General features: G+C 34.6%; 1 protein-coding gene across 2 annotated transcripts in view; it reads left to right on the forward strand.

Moving 5' to 3' along the window:
- The window catches only part of LOC120297553 (contactin-2-like), a 43,602-nt gene extending 37,603 nt beyond the window's left edge, over positions 1–5,999 (forward strand). For both annotated transcript variants that reach the window (XM_039320291.1, XM_039320302.1), the window contains 6 exons: positions 1,242–1,476; positions 1,884–1,999; positions 2,269–2,455; positions 3,259–3,371; positions 3,763–3,931; positions 4,649–5,999. In XM_039320291.1, the coding sequence (XP_039176225.1) occupies positions 1,242–1,476; positions 1,884–1,999; positions 2,269–2,455; positions 3,259–3,371; positions 3,763–3,931; positions 4,649–4,758 (930 nt within the window). In that variant the 3' untranslated portion in view covers positions 4,759–5,999. The remainder of the gene's footprint in view (positions 1–1,241; positions 1,477–1,883; positions 2,000–2,268; positions 2,456–3,258; positions 3,372–3,762; positions 3,932–4,648) is intronic.
- Positions 6,000–10,971: the final 4,972 nt, after the last annotated feature.

Raw genomic sequence — 10,971 nt, forward strand, 5'->3', positions numbered from 1 at the left:
TTGGCCACAGAAGCATACATTTCCATAATTAATGTAATATAGTTTCTATTTAACAGGAATTTTTAGGAATATAGAAGTAAAGCAGCTATTCAAAATACATGAATGTTGGTACTGCTTTAAATAGATTTGACTCCTATGTTTTATTAAAATAGCCAAGCAGTAAAAATGTTACCCGGTATTACAATTCCTGTATTTCCTTGTGAAATCATGGAGAAATTATTTTTGTGTACCAAGTTTTTCTCTATAAATTTTGCATGAATAACTTTATAAAAATGCAAACATATATTGTTTAATGGATATTGAATATTATATTAAAGCTACTGTGCAGAATAGGCTTTCACCCACCTGTAAAATTTTATAGGAATTGGATTAAAATACATGGGTGCATTAAATTGGGTTAAAATGTAGGATGTAGCAGATCATACTGAATAGGAGAATATGCTGGTGGATTGGTGGATTTCAAATTGAATGTGAGCCAACAATGTGAAGGAGCTACAGTATAGTGTCAGTGTCAGGACTATATCTAGAGAATAATTCCTATGGGAAGTGGGAGATCTAGAAACATGAAATATAAATAAATAAAATAATTTCTCCCTGATTGGCATTGGTGGGATCATGCTAAAAATATGGGGCCAATTTTGAACATCATATACTTAATCAGGAAAAGGGAAGACTGTAGGGACACATGATAGCAGTCTTCAACAATCTGAAAAGTGTCATAAAAGGTCAGAGCAAAAGTTTTCAGAGCTGTCCCAGAAGATTGGACAAGAAAAAAATGGATTTAAATTACAAGAAAGTAGAACGGTTGGATATAAAAACAAGAAACAAAAAAAAAACCTCCACCCAACAACAATTCCCAGTATAGAGAGCAATTCAACAGTGGAACAGAGTATCTCAGAAAATAGCACAGTGACATTTATCTGGATTGGGAACTATCTGTTGAGAATATTGTAGTAGTGGATTAATATAGTGATCAGGGGAATAATATGTACTGTATATGCTATATATGTGTGAAGCATATATACTGTTACTGGTTTCAGATTTTTACCTGCTATGGGGGTTTTTGAGGGTTTTTTTTTTTTTTTTACTCATTTGGATGTTTCATGTTATTGTTGCATATATTAACCTGTAATATATTAGCATCATAAAATCTTAAACTATATATTGTAAGTGTTGTTCAGTATTTCTGTTTTATTCACTGGTTGTTTGCTGCCCACCCTATATCACAACCTTCATCTCAGCCGATGCAACGAGAGTACCAAAATGGAGATGACTTTGGATATAGGCTCTATTTCCGGAAAGAAGGTACCCAGTCCTGGAAGATTGCAAATGTGCCCCATGCAGAGTCACTACATTATGTTTATCGCAATGAAAGCATTTCTCCTTATACACCATTTGAAGTGAAGATCAAGGCCTTCAACAGGAAGGGAGAAGGGCCAGAGAGCCTAGTAACTATTGTGCATTCTGCAGAAGAAGGTAGGCTGGGATTAAAAAGATTTTAAAAGTTCTGTAGCAGAAGTTCTTGATTTCCAGATATACTGTTATCTGGCAGTTTCCTACATATCATGAGTTAATGATGGCCATAGAGTCTGGAAAAGTATATAGATTTCCTCTAATAGTTATAAAGGTAAAATTCTAAGTAATAATATATAGCCAGCAATAATTTGTTCTACACATTCTGGGTTAGAATCAGTTTAATTTTCTTCGGTTTCTCCTCAAAGCACTTTAACAAAATTAATCTAGCATATTTGATAAGATGTCTGCTGCTTGGTCTTTTACATTTTGATCAAGAGTCTGGCTTCTGATCTTGATCTTTAAAACTGGATAAGATTTGCCTTTACATGTAAAGGAATTTTGCCTACTAAATTGTTTTACTTTGACAGAACCAAGAGTGGCTCCCTCTAATGTTACAATCAAGGCAGTAATGGCTACAGAAATGGACGTTTCTTGGAATTCTGTGGAACATCATGATATGAATGGAGTCCTCTTGGGTTATGAGGTAAGAGATAGGACCGAAACTGGAACAAGGCAAAACAAGGCAGAATAAGAAACAGATCAGTTGCTTTGAAGTCTTAACTCCTGATGAAGCCACTTCACTGAATCGACAAATATGAATTGTCTTATAAAATGACAGTCTTTTCTTATCGAATGATAACTTGGGCTATTCAGTTATATTCATGTAATGCTAAGTCAATAGAAATTATTCAGTGTCTAAGAAGCCAGGGCTGTCACTTAGGACCAACTGACCCTGTATATTATTGTCTTCAGATCCGATACTGGAAACATGGTGACAAAGAAGAAGCCGCTGACAGAGTAAGAACAGCAGGTCTTGTCAACTTGGCACATGTGACTGACCTCCATCCCAACACAAATTACCATGTGTCAGTCAGAGCATACAATGGGGCAGGGACTGGGCCAGCAAGCTCCCCCACCAGTTTCTCGACAAAAAAGCCACGTAAGTGAACATTTGATCAAATAGCAATTACTCCTCTGTTTTTCACGTATTTCAGCTGTATGTAATATGCATGGGTATTATTTTCTAGACCTATTATTTTGCAGTGGAGATCTATTTTTAATATATATTATTTCTCTGCTGTTTCATGTTGGTGGGGTTACTTTTGAGTGTTTCTTAAATCAGGCAATTATATCAGGATTCTTCCCTTGAATATAAAACAAGAAAATATTTGGAACCAGAGACATATGGCAAGGATATCAGCAAGAAGATGAGTCTACTCAAAAAGAGGGTAATCCATGCCAGGCAGAAATATCAAAATCACCATTTATCTAACCATTGTTTATCAGCTCCATAGGAATTATGACACTTTCCCTTCTGAGAAAAGATGGGTAAAACAGAATGTATGACAGGCCCAAGCCCACTGCAGTTTGCCAACCATCTTTCTGCAGTTCACAAACTAGGATTTAGCCTTTTTGATTTCCAAAGGAAAAGGACAGGTAGAGATCTGGTATGGCAGTGGCTGTTTTCAGTCTTGGAAAATCACAATTTATACTCACACGTAAAACCTTTTCTTAAAAAAATATATCATTTGTAAAGTATCTAGGAATAAAGATCAATACAATGGAGATGTTTAAATTCTTCCATTTTCCAAATGATCCAGGAAAAGAAACTTGGTGCATCTGTGAGTCACTAAAATAAAACATTAATAGTCTTTAGAGAGATGAAATGGTTGGCTGCAGGACACAAGCTACAGTTTGTCTTCTGTTCACTCTCTTTAAATATCTACTTTTTACATTTTCTAGCACCAAAAATGCTGCCTGGCAACATTACATGGACATTTTCCAGCTCCAGTGTAAGCATTAAGTGGGATCCTGTGATTGCCAACAAAGATGAATCTGTTGTCACTGGCTACAAGGTATTTATAATCTGTAGCATTTTCCCCATGAGCAAATGATTTTTAATTTTTAAAGAGCAGTATAACAAATCAATGCAGCATGGTATCATTACAAATAGTTCAGGGAATTGTGGGATTGCTGCATTAATCACTGAAAATCAGGTCCTATAACCAATTCTTGGTTCTGAATTTCTGGCAACTTTGCAGTTTCTTAGAATGTGTTTTCAACCTATAGGCTACTTTCTATAGACCTAGGTTTATATATTGTAAGTCCTGATAAATATGCATAGAATCAAAATGGACATATTTCAGGTTGTTGAAGAATTTTCTAGGTACATTGCTAAACAAGAAGGAGGAAGAAATTAAAACATGGAAGAGACTAACAGTAAACTCAAAGTGCTTTCCTCCACAGATGCTATATCATGCTGATGCACACTCCGCTCCTGTTCTATACATAGCCAACAATAACTGGATTGAGATCCCAATCCGAGAAGATTCAACTCATGCGCTAGTGCAAATTAGGACAACAGGCCCAGGTGGAGATGGTGATCCAGCTGATGTACACATTCTGAGAAACAGTGGTGCGTCTACCTTTCCTTCCCTTTCCTTGTTAGTTTGTATTTTATTCATTTATTTACAACATTTGCATATTGTTTTCAGGGAAAAAAATCTTAAACTGTTTGCTATATTTTGTTTTTCCAGTAGAATCAGCATTTCACCAGATTTCTAAAAAGTCAAGTTGTTGTCTTCCAGGGAAAGCGTATTCATTTTCCTCTTCTTGATTCTATTTTCCTTAATTTTCTTCCTAGTGTAATATTAATATTTCAGGGGTGACCAATCCCAGTTTTTCCCCTTCTATATTAGAATAAATAATAGCACAATTTCCACACTTTCATTTCTGAACATCATCCAATTTACTATACATGACTGAATCTCAAGAGTATCATGGTTGGTAGAAAAAGTGATGAAGTTATTATACATTCAGGGAAATTAGAGAAACCATCTCAGGAACATCTGGTTATGTATCAAGAATTTAGAATTTCTTGTTCCTTGGAACTAAATAATGGTAATCTAAATCTCTTTAGATTCAAATTTAAGATGGAGAAGAATTATGGGGTTGCAGTTTTCAGCTAAAATTTGAGATAAATATTATGGTACTAGTTTATGAATTTAAAACATTTACCAGAAAATGTAAAATATGAATTCGATAACACATTTGCTAAATCTCCTGTTTGTAAGAAAAGGGGGTTGTTGTTGTTTTTTAAATAAATCTGCACAACTACTTTTTTTTTTTGCAGGTACAAGTATGATGGTGGAAAATTCTTCAGATCACCCAGTGCTTCATACAATGGTTGCCCTAACTCATGCATTAATAATGCTTGCCCTCATTGGCTCCTCAGAGCTCTGATATTAACTACTAAAATTGAAAGCTATTAGATAAGATTTTTCATAATTTAGCAAATCCGCAGGTCACCATTTGGACTACAAATTTCTACCACAACTATAATTATAGACAGTACTTAGTGGAAAAGGACTTGAGAAGAAAAATATACTTTTTTCTTTCTTTTTTTAAAGGATATATAACATTTCATACAAGACAGGAGTCTTTGATCAATCAGATTTTTTTAAAACTGACAAAACAAGAGGTGATTTCTGGAAACTGGATGTGTCTTTCATATTACTGTATTCAGTAGATTTTTCTGCCTTACAAAGCCACATGCAAAAGTAATGACACTTAAAACTTGATTTTTTTTTAAAGTACGAGAAACAAAATACAAACAAGAATAAATGCATATCTTCCAAGAGAAGGTGTGTCTCAAAGGATGAGCATTGTTCCGTATCATTCCCAACTGCAGCCAGTATTGTGCCAAGGACTCCAGTATTTAATGTTAAAATGGAACTTATTGAAGGGCAATATTGTTCCAATAAACTTTTTTCAAGGCATCTGGCTGGAGGACACAAGCCAATAGAAACTCAGACATCTCACACTGCAAAGACACTTGATGAACAAAACAATGTTGAATCTAGTTTGCTGAAAGTGGGATATTGATGGCTCGCTGGTAAAACCAAAAAGTAATAATAATTTGCCTTGTACTTTGGCTTTTACTTTGCATTTCCTATGACCGTTCATCTGTGCTTCTTGAAGAGGTACATTGTTTATGCATTCAAAACTTAAAAACAGTTCATTGATTCTTGCATTTTCTTATGGTTCCTCAGTAGTGGGAGGCTTATGGCAGGAAGGAAAGCTTTAAAGTTACTACAGAACTTTTATTCCACTTTGTCAGGAGACACACAGTATCATTTATCCAAAATTCATCAACCCAATTTGAACCTGAAAAAAAAATTGAGTTGACATGATAGTTAATAACAATAATTAACATTTTAACTTGAGTTTAATTTTGCCAAGTGACAGTATTGATTTTTCAGGTTGTCTTTCAGACATTTAATTTTGCTATCAATGTATTTATCTGCTTAGTTGTTTTTGGTTTGAATAACAAGGAAGGGGACTCCCAATATCAGTTTTGAAATACTGCTACACGTTTCTTTTTTTTTTCTTTTAAACAAGTTTTATTGTTTTTTTCATTTTACAAACAAGTGTTTAAGAAACAACGTGGTGGCAGGGCAATCAATTGTCCACAAAACAAAGTCATACTCATAAAGTTCAGATTAAATCATTTAAAAACCCCTCTCTTTTCCCTCTAATAACATATTATATTCAAATTGATATATTTCAATACAACTAAATCAATCATAATAATCCTCAATAACCTTTCATCTAAATAGATCCACAAATCCAAATCCTGTGTGAAGCTTAACTATTTCAATTACTATATTCCATATTTCTAATCTAAGTACATAGTTAACACTTCGGGAGTCTCCCCATTACCTTTTTCCTTAACATATTCAATAAACATTTTATTAATATCATTTCTTCTTTTTCCTTATTCTTCTTCCATTACAAAGTGACTATGAATTCTAATATAAAAACAAAATATTAGTTCAAATCAGAAAAGAAAAAGAACAAAGAAGAAAAAACAAAGACAAAACAAACAAAAAAAGAGAAAAAATACCTTTCTATTTCTATTATACTTTATAATCTAACAATCAATCCCTCAGTATCTGTATCACATTTCTTTAACCTCCTCCCAAAGTTACTATATCCAAAACATATTAATACATAGACAAACACCTTATTATTAAGTTCAGACCTTTAATTAATTTTTATTCAATCTAACATCTTATTTAATTGTCTTAAGCTACAAATCAATCCATATCTAGTAAGCCTCTTAAACCCATTACATAAAACCTTAAGTCACACTCTTAAATCTTATTCTAACTTTCCTTTTATGCCAAACAGGTTTCCATAACAATGCCACTATATCAATAAACAAGTCACTTTTTATGTCTTGTAGTATCCTTTGAATCAAACAGACATCCTCTTTTCTGTTTTAGAGACCTATCTCCATTGTAAGTAATCCCTTGTTGTTTTGAAAAGTCAAATCTCCACGTTTGAAACTGTTGAATGGCCGGCTCAATTATGTCCAACTTTGTAGCTAATAGTTGTTTATCCAAGCTACCATAGTTCTCAGTTCGTTGGGCTTGTCTGTCCATTTCTGTTGGTTTTAGGCTTGTAAGTGGTTTAATTGCAGTCCATTTTAGTTCCTCGGAGATCTCATCAGCATGCGTATGAAGTAGAATGGAATCTTCTTTACCTTTAGTTAATCCCGCTTCTGTTGTTTCTTGGTCCATAGAGTGCTCAGATAAAGTCTGGGGGTCAATTTGTAAATTCAAAGCAGAATTTCTGTTTTTTATTTCCATAGTAAATTCTTTTATTTGCAAACGTATTTCATCAGTAGCTTGATAAAGTTTTTCCAGTATAAATTTATAGTCAAGTTGAACCAAGGGTTGCTCCATTTCAAAAATAATTAGAAACAATCTGTATCATTTAGTAGAGGCTGTATTCAGGAAACATTTAATCAGCGTCCACTCCCACCAATACAGCTGTTAATTTTCTTTGTATTTTTCCTTTTATGATAATCTGAAAGTCAAGGTCAGTCTAATCCTCAGAAAAAAGAGAAAGTTGCAATTTTAACTTTTTCCACAAGGTGTCCTCAGTAAAATGTAAAATCTTCTCCCAGAGACCAGGAGTCTCATAAACAAGATCAGGAAACACAGAAAAAAGGAGAATTCAAGTCCAATAGCAGATTCAATATTCACAAAATTTTCCAAGACCCCAAAGTGAAGGAAAAAAAAATACAAATAGAAAAAAAATCACTTTAAATTAATTCAGTCCATTTAAACTTCTTTTTCCCACACTCACAAATGCCTCTTTCTTAGAGTAAGGAAATCATTTCAAAAGTGCTCTTTACAGGCACAAAAGAAAAAAGAAAGCCAAGAGAGGGAGAAAAAATCTCACCTGGCTCAGCCACGGTGGTTCCTGTGCTTAAATGTTCTTCTGACTTCTGGTTACAGCGGCAAGGTGAACGGCCATTTTACTGGCCATTCTTTCCACTGTCGGCCCAAATCTCGGTCCATGGAAGAAGCTGCCGCTTTCCCACGGACGACAAGGGCCTTCTCAGTGATAGCTGCCCCTCCAAGGTGGCTTTTCGACCCGATTAAGGGTCTACTGGCAGCGGAGAATCAGCTGGCGAAGAGAGCAGTCTCATCGCACAGCTGTGAGCGTCGCGATCCGGAACCGGAAGTCTAATGCTACACTTTTCTAAAATACTGTCCTACTTTCCTGAAGTCAGCAGAATAGACTGCTGAACTTTTTTCTGAATGGAAATTTTCCAGCTACAGCAAAACTGTGATTAGCAAATCATTTGACAAGGCAGGGCTGTCCATGAATGTTTGTTAAATCCGAATGTACATTATTTGAATCAATTTATGACAGTTTATAATATTTCATAATTATATATTAAGTAATGGGCATAAATTGATAGAATGACATAAACTGACAGTAATTATAAATGTAAGTGAATTTAGCTGACTATTTCAGATACAATGGACTTTATCTCTTGCTTTAGAGAGATGTTTAGATGCAGATTTAAAGTCTGTTAAATCCATTAAATCGAGGTTTTACTGCACAAAGAAGCTTCCTTTGTCTTTTCCCTTACCAAATCTTACATGCAGAAAAGGAATTGGAGGCTTAATTTTTCCACATTTGCATTTAGGATTAGATCCTAAATGCATTTCCAAGGACTGAACACCCATAATTAATAATAACCAAGGCTCAGTGTGGTGATGCCCACCATTTTTAAATGTAATGGAAAATGAAGGGTTAACCTTAGAAAATATTTTTAAAATATAAAACTCTATATTATATGCAGAAAATTTTATGCAGAGAAAGATTGAGGAAAAGTAGAAGTTTGAAATTTGAACCCATCCTTCTGCACCGTCATTCTTTCCCCTATGCACCTTCTTGCCACTAGAAAATTACCCAACATTAACATAAAACATGCATTCTACAGATGATGATGATGATGATGATTACATGTCATCTGGCCATTATCAACTCTTAGCGACAACGATTTTCTCCAGAAGGATCTTATCCTAACTGGTCTTTCAGCTTTTCCAACAGTGTATTCATCGCTACTTTAATTGAGTCTCTCCATCTTGCTCTGCTCATTTTCTTCTTCTCTTTCCTTCCATCTTTCCCAGCATTAAAGCCTTCTTCAGACAGTTGGGTCTTCACATAATATGTCTGAAGTAAGACAGTTTGAGCTGGATTAATGATACATTGATTTCTTTTCTTGGATATCCACAATATAATCAGGCATCTTCTCTCACATCAGAGTTCAAAAGTGTCAATATTTTCCTAGCTTGCTTCTTCAAAGTCCAACTTTTACTTCCATATAGAATCATTGGAAATACTATGGCTTGCATGATTTTGATCTTTGTAGATATAGACATATCAAAGCATTTGAATACCTTTTCAAGTCTATGATGGATATTCTGCAAAGTGCTACTCCGTGGCATATTTCTGGATTGTTACTTTGATGGTTGAGCTTAAAAAGCAGAAACTATCCACCACCTTGATATCTTCATAGTCAATTGTAAGGCTAACTGGTCTATCTATTTGATTGTATTTTATCGTAGTCCCATTTTTCACTGTTCTCCTTGACTTTTTATTACTAGGGCTTGCAAATCCTTTGCATTTTGGCTATTAGGGCAATATTATCAGCTTGGGTTTGGTTATTGATGTTTCTTCCTCCAGTTTTCAACATTAATCTTCTTCCTATCTAGCTTCCCTTTATATATATTTAGCTTATAAGTTGAATAAAGAAGGGGAAAGTATATGCAGCCTTGTTGCATTTAGTTGTCAACATGGAGCCAATCTATATCACTCTATTCTGGCTGTACTGTGGCTTCCTGAGCTTTACATAAGTTTCGCATGAGAATAACATGTTCTGAGAGTCCCATTTTTCTTAGCACTTATTACAACTTGCTGTGATCAACACCTCAAAGACTTTCTATGAAACACATAGTGACTTCTTTTTGATATTCTTTGGCTTTCTCACTTCTCCAGCATGAATCGGCAATAATGTTCCTTGGTCTTTTCTAAAACTAGCTTGGCCATCTTTTTCAGTGTAGGGTTCAAATCTGCAATGAATGATCCTAAGCACTATTTTATTAGCATGTGAAATTAATAATATTGTATAATAGTATGCACTCTTTTTTTGGTATTGGAATGCAAATTGACTTTTTCCAATCTATTGGCCATGTTCAGTAGTTTCCCAGATGCACATTTTGCATTTCCCTGTTCTTTCTCTGGGAGCTTCGCTTGTTTTCTGTTATTAGAAACTAGAATTCATAAGATACCATAGGGCAATCCAAGCAGAATTCCTCATGACCAAAACTGGTATTGTTCAGATTATAAAGTAGCAAACTCTCATTTCCTTGTTCCTAATAATCTTCTAATACCTTACTAAACTGAGGACTTAAAGGGCAGTTGGTAAAAATCCTACCTTAGTTTTGGATTTTTATGTGTTTGGGAAGTATTACATATCTATGCCATTATATATTTGTTATCTTATGTATTATGCTGGTAGCATGAGGGCAGCAACTCATTCAATTAAGTATATCTTAAACATAATTATAATAGTTTGTGATATTTTGCCAAGCTCTGCCTTTCAAATTCAAGAAGAACATTTAGCTCCATTAGAAAGCCTGTTCATGTCCCACTTTTTAAAATATTGACTTTGGTTCTGCTAGCTAAGACCACAGTCAGCTACTGTTACTGCACCATGAACGTGGGACACCTATTTTTTTTCAAGATAGGCTTGCTCCCTTTAAAAAGTTATAAGATGTGAAGTGGTGGTGTGCAATTATTTGTACCTGGAAACGAGATACTTCATATGCGCTCAATTGTGCATTTCCAGTACTTAAGAATTTAGGAAATATTTCCTTCTGTTTGAGAAAGAGAAAAAAGATACAAGCATTTCAAGAAAGGAAGAGAAAAACTGATCATGGCTCACTGGCCTTAGTTTTTGACCACATGCTAACTTCTAAAGAAATATCTTTTGTTTCTTCTCCAGGCTGATGTCTTCCAGACGTATAGAATTAGCTCCCATAATAACAAGGCCAAGACTAATGGCACATTGACAAAACCAATTTGATA

This window comes from Crotalus tigris, unplaced genomic scaffold, assembly GCF_016545835.1.
Source record: "Crotalus tigris isolate CLP2741 ecotype Arizona unplaced genomic scaffold, ASM1654583v1 scf7180000017605.3043972, whole genome shotgun sequence".
NCBI classification, from domain to species: domain Eukaryota; kingdom Metazoa; phylum Chordata; class Lepidosauria; order Squamata; family Viperidae; genus Crotalus; species Crotalus tigris.